This window comes from Xenopus tropicalis, chromosome 3, assembly GCF_000004195.4.
Source record: "Xenopus tropicalis strain Nigerian chromosome 3, UCB_Xtro_10.0, whole genome shotgun sequence".
NCBI classification, from domain to species: domain Eukaryota; kingdom Metazoa; phylum Chordata; class Amphibia; order Anura; family Pipidae; genus Xenopus; species Xenopus tropicalis.
The window spans coordinates 146064440-146080268 of record NC_030679.2 but is presented as its reverse complement, the minus strand read 5'-3'; the positions used below and the strand labels follow the sequence as shown (position 1 = coordinate 146080268).

General features: G+C 39.7%; 1 protein-coding gene across 1 annotated transcript; it reads right to left on the bottom strand.

Annotated features, from left to right (window-relative positions):
* Nucleotides 1-4102: 4102 nt before the first annotated feature.
* On the bottom strand, nucleotides 4103-14486 carry LOC100495230 (vomeronasal type-2 receptor 26). Its single transcript, XM_012960295.2, has 7 exons — nucleotides 14338-14486; nucleotides 9675-9966; nucleotides 8715-8801; nucleotides 8415-8609; nucleotides 7665-7892; nucleotides 6214-6337; nucleotides 4103-5010 (listed from the first exon to the last, which is right to left on the bottom strand). Exons 1-7 carry the CDS (start codon nucleotides 14484-14486, stop codon nucleotides 4103-4105), a joined length of 1983 nt encoding a protein of 660 aa, XP_012815749.2.
* Nucleotides 14487-15829: the final 1343 nt, after the last annotated feature.

The window sequence follows — 15829 nt, the reverse complement described above, 5'->3', positions numbered from 1 at the left end:
AAAACCATTATCCAGAAAGTTCCCAATTATGGAAAGGACATCTCCCATAGACTCCATTTATAAAAATGATTCCCTTTTCTCTGTAATAATAAAACAGTACCTGTACTTGATCCCAACTAAGATATAATTACCCCTTATTGGGGGCAGAACAGCCCTATTGGGTTTATTTCATGGTTAAATGATTCCCTTTTCTCTGTAATAATAAAACAGTACCTGTACTTGATCCCAACTAAGATATAATTACCCCTTATTGGGGGCAGAACAGCCCTATTGGGTTTATTTAATGGTTAAATGATTCCCTTTTCTCTGTAATAATAAAACAGTACCTGTACTTGATCCCAACTAAGATATAATTACCCCTTATTGGGGCAGAACAGCCCTATTGGGTTTATTTAATGGTTAAATGATTCCCTTTTCTCTGTAATAATAAAACAGTACCTGTACTTGATCCCAACTAAGATATAATTACCCCTTATTGGGGCAGAACAGCCCTATTGGGTTTATTTCATGGTTAAATGATTCCCTTTTCTCTGTAATAATAAAACAGTACCTGTACTTGATCCCAACTAAGATATAATTACCCCTTATTGGGGGCAGAACAGCCCTATTGGGTTTATTTAATGGTTAAATGATTCCCTTTTCTCTGTAATAATAAAACAGTACCTGTACTTGATCCCAACTAAGATATAATTACCCCTTATTGGGGCAGAACAGCCCTATTGGGTTTATTTAATGGTTAAATGATTCCCTTTTCTCTGTAATAATAAAACAGTACCTGTACTTGATCCCAACTAAGATATAATTACCCCTTATTGGGGGCAGAACAATCCTATTGGGTTTATTTAATGGTTAAATGATTCCCTTTTCTCTGTAATAATAAAACAGTACCTGTACTTGATCCCAACTAAGATATAATTACCCCTTATTGGGGCAGAACAGCCCTATTGGGTTTATTTCATGGTTAAATGATTCCCTTTTCTCTGTAATAATAAAACAGTACCTGTACTTGATCCCAACTAAGATATAATTACCCCTTATTGGGGGCAGAACAGCCCTATTGGGTTTATTTAATGTTTTATTGATGTTTTAGCAGACTTAAGGCATGGAGATCCAAATTACGGAAAGACCCCTTATCCAGAATACCCTTGGTCCTGAGCATTCTGGATAATGGGTCCTATACCTGTACAAACACTTGCCTCCTGAAGATGGAGCACTTTTCTCTATACAATGCACACACACCATTATTTCTGTCTGTAAGACACAGTGGGCAGATTTACTAAGGCTCTAACATTTCTCATTTTTTTGAATTTCAAAATTCGAATAAACTATTTTATTAAACTATATTTTATTTGTCTCATGAAAACTGCAGCTTTTTTAACATTTGTCGCACAAAAAAAAACAGTGTAAAAAATCCCAAACCTTTTAAGTAGTAATGAGCAAAATAATTTGCCAGACATGAATTCACAGCGAATTTTCATGTTTTACCATTTGCGGATATTTCCACGAAATGGGCGCCAAAATTTGCCACGTAAAAATTGTTGCTCGTGTCAAAAAATAGTCACCCGCATCAAAATGTTTTGCCCGAATCAAAAGAAACTGTTGCTTCGAAAAAATGACACTCGCGGCAGTATTTTTTGATGCGTGACATTTTCGACGTTTCGCAAATTTTTCACCGTTTTGCAAATCTTTTCAAAGAAAAGAAACGGGACAGATTCGCTCATCGCTACTCTAAAGTATCAAAGCGAAAGAAAGATCCTCCAGGGAAGGAGAATGTTACATCTGCCATTGGCTTCCACGTGATCTTAGTAAGTTTTAGGTGGCAAATTGTCATATTTGGATTTGAACACATAGTAAAGGTCCCCATACACCTTCAGATCTGCAAGCAGATCTTCTCCCGATACCCCCCACCTACGGGTGATGGATATTGGGTTAGTTTAGTGTTATCATAACTTATTATGAAATTGCCCCTGATAAGGAGACTGGTAATGAAATTTACAGGTTTATACCAAAGACATGGTACATTATGGGGCTGATTGACTAAAATTCGTTTGTCTCTGGCCTAAACGTTGTATAACCTTGACATGGTATAGATTTGAAATAAACTCAATCATTGTTGTGTTTATAAAATGTCACAATAATGCTTAAATCAAGTTTATATTCAAAAATGGCTGCTCCAGCTGCCATTTTAGGAGCATTGGCACTTGAAACTGGGTGAAATAGAAAACAATGATGGGACTAACTTCCCCTTGAAAATCTTGAAATAGAAAACAAGGAGGGGATTGACTTCCCCTTGAAACTGGGTGAAACAGAAAGCAATGATGGGATTAACTTCCCCTTGAAACTGGGTGAAACAGAAAACAATGAGGGAATTAACTTCCCCTTGAAACTGGGTGAAACAGAAAGCAATGATGGGATTAACTTCCCCTTGAAACTGAGTGAAACAGAAAATAATAAGGGATTAACTTTATTGATGAGCACATTTTTTCACCAGGCATGGATTTGCAGTGAAATTCTGCATTTTGCCATTGGCGAATAGTTTTGTATGTATGTATGTATGTATATTTTTATTTATAAAGTGCTACTTATGTACGCAGCGCTGTACAGTAGAATACATTAATACAAACAGGGGGTTAATAAGATAATAGATAAATACAAAGTATAGCAATAAATACAAATAAATACAAGGTACAGTTGCAATAAGTTAACAGTCAAAGACACAAGAGGATGGAGGTCCCTGCCCCGTAGAGCTTACAATCTATATGGGAGGGGTAACTTACAGACACAAATAGGCAAATATAAGTGCTGTAGGTCACAGTGGGTGACACTACAATATAAGTGCTGATTCCCAGATTTTTGCAAAACTTCCACAAAATTTTAGCACAAAAATTTGCGGTCTCAAAACAAAGAGTACAATTGTGTCAAAAAAGGCACGGTTGCATAAAAAAAATGCATAGTCATGTCAAAAGAGGGGGCAGTCTTTAAAAAAAGTCACATACATCAAAAAAAGTCACGTGGCACCCACGCTTTGTGAATTTTCCACTTTTTCACAAATTTTTCCATAGTTTTGCAAATTTTGCAGTGAAGTGAAATGGGACAGATTTGCCCATCACTAATTAACTTCCCCTTGAAAATGTGTCAAGGACAGGCTGTCACTGGCTATTCTATTCTTCTAGTATTCTAAGCCTCCACAAGACTCAATGGTACTTGACAGATCAAATCTGGCAAAAAAAAGTTTGGCAAAAAAAAAAGTTCATCAAACATTAATAAATCACGAGTTATTTTGAAAAACTCTAATTTTTCAGGAAAAAATTCTGAAAAACTCGAATTTTTGGAGAAACAATATCAGAAAAATTGAGTACTGGCAAAAACCCATTCGTAAATCTTGAAAATATCTAAAAAAATATCAAAATTGTTTAGTAAATTTGCCCCTATGAGTAAAATGATCCTAGGGAAAAGATGGAAGTAAATCCCTCTGAAGTAGTTCACATAAAATGGAGAATATTAAAGTCCAACAAGCAAAAAATCGTTGGGCAGGCCTAAGGGAATAATTTGGTTTGTGCCGGATGAATTGCTCATAGGTGACTTGAGTGGCTGGTTATGGTTCTGATTGTTTTCTTTCATCTAGCCGCGTTAAGATCAGATGAGTCGCTCAGCCGTTCTGGCCATCATCTTCATCATCATCTGTACATATATTGCACCCGAATTTTATGCAGCACTTTACATTCATTTATGACAAACTAGGGTCTTAAAATAACTTAAGAAGAGTTGCACAATACAAGTCGGATCAGATGGTCCTCAAGCTCACAGGAGCTTGCAATTATTTTTGACTAGTTATGAGTAAAATTTATTTTACCAGGTATGGATTCGCTGCAAAATTTGGCATTTTGCCATTGCCATATTTTTTTCACTAAACTATCAACAAAAATTTGCGGTCAGGTCAAAAAAGTTGCGGTCAAGTCAAATAAGTCATGATGGCGTAAAAACAAAATGATGCACGGGTCAAAAAAGTTGTGTGGTAGCCACATTTCTTGAAATTGTTGCAATATTTTCAGCAGTTTCTCAAAATTTTTGGTGAAGCAAAACGGGACAGATTCGCTTATTGCTATTTTTGACCTCTTCCTTTACTCAAAAGTTCTCTGGAGTTCATGGTGGGTCTAAACAATACAATAAAACATTTTGGCACAAAGATACAGGCAACCACAGCCCAACTGGAAGACAAGATGGCAAAGACCTCCATTGCCACAGTATACATGCCCCGGGCACTGAGATAGGCTGGGATAAAGGACACCCACACACTGAGGAAAGCCAACATACTGAATGTGATCAATTTGGCTTCATTGAAACTGTCAGGGAGGCGTCTGGCCAGGAAGGCAACAATGAAACTGATGGAGGCCAAGAGTCCAAGGTATCCCAGCATGCACCAGAAAGCAATGGATGACCCTTCATTGCAATTAACAATGAGGATTCCAGGTTTTGTCTCAGTGTCAAGTTCAGAGAATGGTGAGGAGACGATCAACCACATCAAACAAACAAAGAATTGAATAGAGACACAAAATCCAATGACACACAAGGACAGCTTTACTCCTATCCATTTTTTCAAACTGCTGCCGGGTTTGGTTGCATTAAAAGCAAGAATTACAATGATGGTTTTGGCCAGAACACAGGAGATGCAGAGGGCAAAAACCATCCCAAATGCCACCTGGCGCAGAAGGCACTTTTCAGGCTGTGGGTAACCAATGAACCCTAAAGAGCAAAGAAAACAGAGGAACAGGGAAAGCAGGAGAAGGCAGCTAAGGGAGTAGTTGTTGGCTCGGACTACTGGTGTTTTCTTATAATGCAAAAAAATTCCAAACATAATTAGTGGGATCAGGGAGGAGAGGATCGATGTGACTGCTAAGCTGTAGCCCAAAGGATCTCCATAGGAAAGGAACTCTGTAGGCCTTGGTAGGCATTTGTCCTGTTGTAGATTGGGCCAACGGTTCCAGGAGCATGGATGACATTCCACAGAATCTACAAAACAATAATGGTATTGTAAGAAATCGTGTATTTGGGTGCCATTATTTGTGATATATATAAATATATATATATATGTGTGTTTGTGGCTCTATTGTGTTATACACTGAGTATGGGGGGAGCTCTACTGATTACTAAACTGATTACTATAAACCAGTTTTTCAAGTTGCACCCGAAGCCAAATCTCCATATCTAAGGGTTTTTCTGTGGATGGTGGGACAGTATGTCTGCGAGAAGCCATAAAGACTCAACAGTTATGAACAATGGGCAAAGTGTGGTTATTATCAACCCCCATCTGATCAGTTGGTATGTGGGGGGCAGTGGCTGAAAGGTGCATAAATGTGGGCTGGACAGTGGTCGGGGGGAGCAACCTGGGAAAAGGAACCTGAGGGAAGAACCTGGGAGGAGCACCGGAGGACTGGACAGAAGTGACTGGGCAGGATGTGAGACAGACCGGAGAGGAGGCCATGGCAAGGAATCAGACCACCATGTTCTTTTTTCATCGGTAGCTATAATGTAGATTTTTACATTAATCTGTAAATGTAAATTATGTATATATATTGTTTTGTGTTAATTAATCATTTAAGTGTAACAATCCATTGATTTGCTACTCAATATATTCATTTTAATATACACTTATTGGTGTGGGTTATTTGTCTGCTTCTCAAAAGAACCGGAACCCTAGTAAGAGGGGTGATTAATATTATTATTATTATATTATTATTATATATAGTTCAAATCTTACAGTATCACCTTATTTTCATAAACAGCATATATTTCCTTATCCTGTCCTTGTGTCCGTGGTCTCCTCTATAGTGTTCCTAGTTTAATTGATTTCCATTTTTGGATTTTATGCCCTACTCTCAGTGTTTATCCACCCATGGCTTCCTTCTTGCATTCTACTGGGAGTGAAAAGCACCACAATACAACATCAGTGCTCTCGTTCCCAGTCCATGGAATGATCTAATTAATTTGGTACTGCTCATGGATGGTCCCAATGTATAGAAGATATGTCAGAGGAAGTATTTTCAGATGTTTTGTTGAGAGAAAAAGATCTAGGGATTGATATATCCTTTTCCTACCCTTTCTACATCCCCCTTGTGTCCATGACTACATATTTTATTTTTGGACAAGTGCCTGTGTATTTGGTGTCTTGGGAACCCAGCAATACCTAATGAGTAGAGAATTGATTTTACTTACCTGTTTGGTTTGACATCTGTCCTTGGGGACATGGAGCACACTCATAGCAGCAATGAGGTTTCCCAGGTACTATAACCTTCCTAAATCCAGGTGTACAATTTGGGCTGCACTTGGAAACAGGGACCTTTGAAAAGAATGATGGAGAAACAGATTAGGATGCCCTATAGGAGTTGGAAATAATTTTATTTTGAACCAGACTGCTGCCGACTACATGTAATCATGTAGGTCAGCAGTTGTTCAAGCAATGTATATCTAGTAGGCTTATACAATACCTTAGAAAAATGGAGGACCTGACAACATTAAAGAATGATATAGTTGAGAAGTTTGAACATTTGATAACACATGTTGAAGATAAGGGGGGGGGTGCCAAATACTGGCTGTGATTGACTATTGGTAGCTCCTATGTGGACTGGCAGCCTACAGGAGGGTCTGTTTGGCAGTACACATGTTTAGTGATGAGCAAATTTTTTCACCAGGCATGGATTCGCAGCGGATTTCCGCTTTTCACCATTGGCGAATTGTTTTGCAAAACTTCAGCGCGGAAAAATTTGTTGAGCGGAAATTTTTTTTGTTGCACGTCAAAAAAAGTCAAGGTCTCATCAAAATAGGTGCAGATGTCTCAAAAAAAACCATGGGCGACAAAAAAAACAGGTGCCAAATGCGTTTTGCGAATTTTTCGCCGTTTTGTGGATTTTCTTGCCGCTACGTAAATTTTATGGCGAAGCGAAACGGGACAGATTCGCTCATCACTACACTTTTTTTTACAACTTGCTTTGGAGCATCTGGGAGCAACATTCAATGGGTTGGTGAAAAACATGATGCTCGCGAGCCACTGGTTGGGGATCACTGCCCTAAACCCTAAAGGGGGAAACAATTGGATTTGAGGACCTTGCCATAAGAAACATGAAGAAGCAGATGATAAAGCTGAAGATGTTACTTTGTAAAGTTACATAGAAGGAACTTGGAAATAAATACACATGGGGGGGTTGGCACAGCAATGGTTGTTTTGCGCATGTTTTCCCCATAACAATTAAATATTGCATTGCTGTGCCCATCCTTCCTTTCAAAAGGTCTTACAATACCCCCCATTTTACTCATTTTCCACCGTTGGGTGAATTTTTTTGTAGTTTCGCTCATCACTAGCTGTGGCATAACTCGGCCGCAGAGTGTGAGCATAAATATAAGAGTAGATCTCTTAGTAACACAAAGATTGAAACTATAGGACAAATGGAGAGGTCCTACTCACTACTAGCGACTCTAGAAATCATCTCCCTTGTCCAAAATGGCCACTCAATGATCAAATATTAGTTTTCAGTTCTCTCATTTGGAACCAAACTGGTAACAAATCACCATTTACAGATGGTTATGGGAATGTACATTCCTTCTACTACAAGTTATTTTTATTGATTGGTCATTTGATTGTAATTTGATGAAAACATATCTTGCCTTACCTGTGTATTACTATTGGCCCATGTAATAGCGGAGCTGTTTACTTTCAGTATCTTCCCATCTGCAGCATTTAAGTCATAGCTTCCAACTACAACTTGCTCCAACCCTCCCTTTGCATTCACACGCCAGTTGACAATGTCATAACGAGCCGGAGGATTTCCATTTGCGTCAAAGAAAATGTGCCTTCCATCTTTGGTCTGAAAATTTACATTTTTAACGTAGCCGAGAAGCTGCAAAACAAAGAAACAAACATATGCAGTAAATAGTAAGTGATTTACAATGAGTGGATTCATTTTTTAAAATTAATACCCCCTTACTTGCCACGGGTAAAATGATGAAATATTGGCACAGGCTCCATGTTGGAATGGTCCTTTTCCAGGTATACAATGAAGAAAACCTTGTAGTGCCCATGCAATTGCATATACAGCAGTATAAACATTTAGAGAAACCCTGTAAAGTTCTTCAGTTAGAAGGTCCTTGTGTGTCTCGTTGCCAGTACATGCTTGGATTGTGGTATTGACCATCAAGATATCTCTGCTGTCCTGACTGAGCCACTTACATGAGAATGTTTTCTCCCAGAGTTCCTTTATGAAGGAATCATGAAGATCTTCTGATGGGCGAAGGCTGTTGAGATAATTACCAAACTTTGGCATTTGCCCACCATGGATGGCAAAACCAATGGTACCTGCCAAAACGGCAAGGAATTGCTTATCGGAGAGTAGAGAAGAAGTCACCCAAGCTTCACTGCCTACCCAGATATTTCCAGACACATTTTTCCTCAGCAGTTCTTCCATCACAATAAGAAAGTCGGAGTCAGATGCAATTACGATCACAACTTTTGCAGTTGATTCCTTAATGACCTGGGCAATGTGTGGTGCATTTCTGTTTGGTTGACCGGTCAAGATATTTTGAATGAAGGCAATGCAAGCTCCAGAATTTGTAATCTCCTGTTTGGCCATCAGGATTCCATATTGACCATAGTCATCATCACTGGCCAACAGACCAACCCAAGACCAACCAAAAAATGATACAAGATGTGCCAGGCCTCTCACCTGAAACTCATCACTAGGTATGGTGCGGAAAAAAGAGGGAAACAGGTTCCGATCACCAAGAAGAGGGTTGCTTGCAAAATAACTGATCTATAAGGTAACAATAAAAGGGAGAAATATAACACAATTGGGCAACAAATCCCAACAAAAGCTTATTTTACATCTGAGCATTCTATCCATGTTTTGCCCATAAAGAACCTTTTCACACCATGATGAATGATTCTTCTGAGATACTTGCTGGAAGCTTCACCTTGTGCACAACTGTTTAGTATTTCTCGTATGATAAAGGCATTTCCTTTAGAGCAGAGATCCCCAACCTTTTTTACCCGTGAGCAACATTTCAATGAAAAAAAAGCTGAGGAGCAACACAAGCACAAAAAATTTCCTAGTAGGTGACCAATAAGGACTCAGATTGGTTAATCAGTAGCCCAGTATGGACTGACAGACTACTAGAGGCTCTGTACACGTCTTTAAGCCTCAAAAACTTGCCTCCAAGTCAGAAATTCATGTGGGCACCAACTTGGAGCCCACTGGGAGCAAGATCAAAGGGTTTGGTGAGCAACATGTTGCTCTCAAGCCACTGGTTGGGGATCACTGCTTTAGAGGATCAAACATCAACCTGCCCTTTAGTCTAAACTTGTTAGAACAGCATTGCTCCTTCATCTAGGTTTCCAGATATGGCCTGTTCCTAGTAGATATGGCCTGTTCCTAGTAGATATGGCCTGTTCCTAGACAAATTGTCCCTTGGGGCAACTTGTGTGTGTGCTAACTGTGGTGGTAAAGTCAATGATAATGGGAACTGTGCTTATAGTAATTGCAGGTTTACTAAATAAAGCAACTAAGACAAGAGGGGGTAAAGAAGTAGGACACAATAAGCAATAAGGACCAAATATATGGAGTATATTGGAGTGGAGAGGAGTACATCTATCAGAAGATAAAAACACTGGTCCATATTTGTCTTACCAGTGGGTATTGCCGCAGTCCCAAAATCTGAGCCATAAGAATAGATCTTGTAGACCCTGAGTCCCCAACGATGCCAGCAAGAGGCGCCCCCTTGTCACAGCAATAATTTGGTGTAATATCTTGTTCACCAGACAACATCCAGAGTGCCCCTTCTGCTGCTCGGCGTAAAGCAATACAAGTGTCAAAAATCTGGAAGCCCAATGTAATGTTGGGGAGGAGCTCAGGGTCTTGGTTAATCTCCTGTACAGCAAATATTAGGGCCTGCATGCTCTGGTAATACTCTGGAGCAAACCTAGTATGGAAGCAGAGAAGGAGAGCTTCAAATAACAATTATTTGTAAATGTCTAAGATGATTGCTAATCCTGAAAAGTAAAGATCTTATAACATTAACCCTATGGTTTCCTGATGTGTGCTATGATTACTGACCCTGCGTATGTCTGTTTATTGCATTATACATTGAGATAATTATATGTTTGTTTTACCCAGGGGTTCTCTTATTTGCACATTTCTAATGGGTTAAATGTTGTTATTAATCAATAGCTCCAATATAGAATAATAGTGGTTGAGTCCTCCACAATCTGTGGCATTAAAATGTCATGCAGTGCATTTATAAACTTGCTTCAATTTACCTTGATGGCAGCACTGTTGCTTTAGTCGGTATCTAGATGGGACCAAACAGCCCATAACTCAATTAACACCTCCCTGCTTGAAGCAGGATACAAGGTTTTATTACGCTGGTACCTGGTCCCAACTAGACTCCATAAAATTAACAACCAATGTAATCCACAATGCTTTAGAAACTGCGGAGATGAAGGCACAGTTTATCACATATGAGGGCTGATTCACTAAAGTGCGATAAAACGTGCGCTATTTATTGCGTGCGTTAAAAATGTTATCGCGTCTAAATTATTGCGACTTTTCGCACGATTCACTATAAGCATACTTGCGCTATTTTACGCGTGATACTGCATGCGTTATTTAACTCGCGAAGACTATTTTCATCCTTTTTTCGACGGTACATGCGCTAAATAACGCTCGCGTATAGTCGCCGGATATATATAGTAGCTTATAGATAGTGTATATAAATATTAGCCACATATAAATAGTGTATATAAATAGTAGCATATAAATAGTAGCATATAAATGGTAGCATATAAATAGTAGATGCTTATAAATAGTAGCATATAAATAGTAGCATATAAATGGTAGCATATAAATAGTAGCATATAAATGGTAGCATATAAATGGTAGCATATAAATAGTAGCATATAAATAGTTGCAAATAAATGGTAGCATATAAATAGTAGCATATAAATGGTAGCATATAAATGGTAGCATATAAATAGTAGCATATAAATAGTAGCATATAAATGGTAGCATATAAATAGTAGCATATAAATAGTAGCATATAAATGGTAGCATATAAATAGTAGCATATAAATAGTAGCATATAAATGGTAGCATATAAATAGTAGCATATAAATAGTAGCGCTAGAAGTAGTGATGAGCGAATGTGTTCTGGTTATCTTTAGTGAAAAATTAGCAAATCTTTCGAAAGATCCACGAAAGGCAAAAATGTAGTGCGGGCGTCAAAAATTATTTTTTGACGCCTGTGTCAATTTTTGGACGTGCGGTGAATTTTTGCGTGGCAAATTTTTTCATGCGTTTTGCCATTGGCAGATTGTTGAAAAAATTTGCCATGGAAAAATTTGCCGCACGTCCAAAACTTCGCCGTGAATCCATGCCTGGCGAAACATTTCATCACTTGTAGCCGCATATAAATAGTCGCGCGAATAAACGCACGCCATGTTAGCCATACACGCCAATACTTTCGTAAAATTATTGTATTAAAAATGACCATTTCGCTGCAAACTGGCGGCTGCGTCACTCTGGGGCCAACACAGACTTGAATAAATAACACTGCAAAGTCCATATTTTATTGCCAAAAGCTCATTTACTGTACTTTTCTATAATTATCGCCTGCCTCAAGTAGGTGTTATTTTTCGCATAGCCTAATGCAATATTTAGCGCGCCTAAGTGATTGTGAATCATGCATTAGTGTTCTTTTCTGTGCGCTATTTAACGCATGCGTTAAAACTAACGCATGTAGTTGTGTGAAAAATAACGCATGTGATACGCGACTTAACGCACGCGGTAATACTATAGTGAATCGCATGCTAATTATCGCGTCTAATTTAACGCAAAAAAGCGTGCAATAAAATTTATCGCACTTTAGTGAAACAACCCCATGGTGGCAATGTCCCAGGGTACAGAGATTCTGGACCACAGTTTACGAAGAAAACAGAGGCATTCCAACTAGTGATGTAGCGAACATCGCCGAAAATGTTCGCGAACCCGTTCGCGGACTTTTGCCAAAACTCGCGAATATTCGCAAACTTTGCGAACCCCATAGACTTCAATGGGAAGGCGAACTTTAAAATCTAGAAAAGCCATTTCTGGCCAGAAAACTGATTTTAAAGTTGTTTAAAGGGTGCCACGACCTGGACAGTGGCATGCAGGAGGGGGATCAAGGGCAAAAATTTCTCTGAAAAATACTTTGTAAAAAAAAATGCCAAAAAAAGCCAAAAAATAACGCCAAAAAAAACCGCAAGCTATTCCTATGTATATGCATAGGCGATAAAACGAAGCGAAAAAACGCGGCGGAAAAACCAAGGCGGAAAAACGCAGCGCCAAAAAAAACCGCGGCGAACCCAAAGTGGCGAACATCGGCAAAAGTCCGCTAATTTGCGCGAACGTGAACACCCGATGTTCGCGCGAATTAGTTCGCGGGCGAACAGTTCGCTACATCTCTAATTCCAACAAGATGTATTTGACTTAATTTTGGTTTAGTTATAACACCATTTTTCCCCATTTGTTTTATTTTCTTGACTTTTATCCCTTATCTCCCAGCAAGTCGGGACTCGGAGAAAGCAAGACCCTGACTTGCCCACTCCCCCTCTCCTCCCCTACCTCTCCCCCCTACCCCTCTTTCCCCTTCCCTCAAAGAATGAAACATAATAACTATATATAGTTTATTAATGAACAGTTTATTGATGTAACGAAATGCAATATTGTATTAACGAAATGCAATTCAATATACCATTGATAATGTTTTGCAACTATCATTCCCAATAAAAAAGTTTAAAAAAAACCCCATAATCAAGGGTTTCCCCAAACTCAACAATGTTTCTGTTTCCAACAGGATTTGGTCCTTCTCCTCTTCATTTACACCAGGGTCTGTTACAGTACATACTCCTACAATGAACTTGTCTGTTGCCCTACTGTTGTATTTACTGCCCTGTCATGTGACTCAGCCAGCCATGTTTTATGGATACCAAGTACATCTTATTGCTCATCCAGTGTTTTAAACTCAAATGTGTCCATTTTACAGACCAAGATCTTTGCATTAATGAACAAAGAATTTTAACTTCTGGTCTTCCCTTTGATAGGTTCCAAATTTATCCACCTATCCTCTCTCATTTCCCCTACTTGCCCAGGTTCTTATTTAATGTATCCTCCAGAATATTTCTTACTGCCCCCCCACCCACTCTTGTCTAGTTTATAATCCCCTCCAATCTTCCAGTCATCCAACCTTCCTCAGAACGGTTTCACCATCATCAAGTTTCACTGTGATAAAGAGCCTTTAGCTATGAAAAACCAGCCCAGTTTTCTAAATACTCCAACCACTCTCTTCTCCCTAACCAGATCCTTAGTTATGTATTAATCTCCCCTAAACTCTCACTGACTCCCTAACATAGCACGTGACATGAGTAACAGCTCTCAGATAGGTAATGTTATGTACTGTTTTTGCCTTTAGTCAGGGATCCCCAACCTTTTATACCCCTGAGCCACATTCAAATGTAAATAGTGTTGGGGAGGAGCACAAGCATGAACATGGTTCCCGATGCTGCCAATAAGAGCTATAATTGGCTATTTGGAAGCTTCTATGTGGACTGACAACCTACAGAAGGCTCTGTTTGGATTTACACTGGGGTTTCCATGCAACCAAAATTGGCCTCCAAGCCAGGAATTCAAAATGAACATCTGTTTTGAGGTCACAAGGAGCAACATCCAAGGGGTTGGCGAGCAACATGTTGCCCCGAGCCACTCGTTGGGGATCATTGCCTTTAGGTTTTTGACAGGACCCTCTGGAGTCATCTTGTTCCATACATGGTAGCTCAGCACTTTCCTCCCCTGCATCTTTCCTCGCAAGGTAAAATCTAGGATGAACTAGCTGCGGACCAGATACCCACCCTCCCATCATTTACTTTCCCTTTTGTATGTAGTGTGTCATCCCTTTTAACCCCGACTCCCCCATCTCGCACTCCACTAACCTACTGAAGCACCTACTGGATGGGCACACTATATACCCCCACAATTGCAGTTTCCCTCAATACTGATTGTTACTGTAAATCAGATTCCAAAACGAAGCCCGTCTGCATCTGTCTGCATAACTAAAATTCACAAGGGAATTGTCCCTGGAACAGCTGTTCTAAGATCACATACATGAAACATACACCAAATATCAACAAAACTAATAATACTCATTGTGATACCAGTTGTTATATTGATGTACCACGCATACCACGTTTAGATCCTATTTTTTAAAACACATTCCCAGCAAATATGTCCTCTCTCTCCCTTATTGTTCTGTGCTGCTTACCTCTGGCACTGGACTTCTTGAGGTTTGCTAGTGAAATCAAAGTTATGGTGGAGCCTGTCCAAATGAATTGGGAAGGTTCCTCTTATCACAATGTCCCCAGGGCTGGTTTGGAAGCCATTTATTCTTTGACTGGGCAATTTACAAGCCATTTTGGAGTCCAGGCAATAATACATTTCTAAAGCCAAAGTGGACACAAAGCAAGTTATGGTCAGGAGAAGCCTCCTGTCTCTGAGACGTATTAGCCTGGCACGAAGAATCATCTCAGAGACACTGTGTGGATGACTTTTTTTTATTCCCCTATTCCTTGGCTGCTTATAAAGCTTGTGTAGGCTGCAGGCCCATGAGAAAACAATCATCAAGCTCAATTAACAGAGTGCTCAGGGAATCTCAACTAATTTGATACCAGACATTCCCATTCCCATTCTACGAGCCTTGTCACTCTCAGGGAAGAATATTCAACAAACTGAAGACTTTTGGGATCTCCCAAGAGAGCTAGAAAGGCAGAGGTAACATCCCAAAAGAAAATGGAATAATACACAATACTCTCTCCACTAGACTTCACTCATCAATGAATAACATTTGTGTGATGAAGAAAATCAAAGAGTGTTACCATTCCATGCAAATTTGAGTTCTGCGGTGCCAGCCAAATGGGGCCTAGGGGGGTGTATTTACGATGCCCCCAGGAAGAAGTGTGAGAACATGTCTTATATTTCTCATACATAGAGGAGGTCTGCTGGGGAATGATTGAGCTCTGCACCTTGTGTTGGATAAAAAAAATCCCTTCGAGGTGAAGGTGAAGGCCTACCCTTCCCATTAAATCCAGGGTCTGTCTGACTCTGCACCTTATGTCAGGTTGGAAACAGTTGGCTCTGTTGTGCCCCTGTGGCTGCTGGAGATGGGGAAATATATGTCCCTAAGATATTTAGGGGTGTGTGGGGGATGCGGCCGGTGGAGACACCTTGGGGGGTGTGGGCCCCTGGGGCACTAACTTGGACAGTCCTACCAAAAACAGGGTCAGAACCGGACAGGTGGCTACTAAAATAGACAATGCTGATCACATACTGATAATTGTCTCTACGTGTGTTTTAGTAGAGGCAACTCTCAGTATTGTCTATGGCAGGGGATTTTCTGGAGTTTAGTAACCGTGACAAGTAGCAGCTACTAAGTAGCTCTATGTGTCTTCGCCCTTAGACCTATAGGGAGATTTATGAAGATTTAGCAGTAAATAATTCTGACCCTATATTGTTCCCATATACCAGTGATACTTAACCTGTGGGTCAGGACCCAAAATATGGATTATCTTATACACAGTCCTGCGAGCAAACAATATAAGCATTCAAATGTATGGCAAAGAGAGGAAACAAAAAAACGCCCATTGGATTTAATGCATTGGGAGTAAAAGAGTTGTGCCTAAAACCACTTTCATTAATGGTACTTGCTTCAAAATGAGCTCCTGGCACTACCGTATAGTTGTGCTTGGCACTGCTCAGTC

What these genes read in the sequence shown, in the direction of transcription:
- LOC100495230 (XM_012960295.2), bottom strand. Translation starts at nt 14,486, where the DNA reads ATGGCTTGTAAATTGCCCAGTCAAAGAATAAATGGCTTCCAAACCAGC. An exon ending in GACTGCGGCAATACCCACTG is followed by an intron (nt 8,802 to 9,674) that starts GTAAGACAAATA and finishes GTTACCTTATAG; the next exon opens with ATCAGTTATTTTGCAAGCAA. An exon ending in ACAGATGTCAAACCAAACAG is followed by an intron (nt 5,011 to 6,213) that starts GTAAGTAAAATC and finishes ATTGTTTTGTAG; the next exon opens with ATTCTGTGGAATGTCATCCA.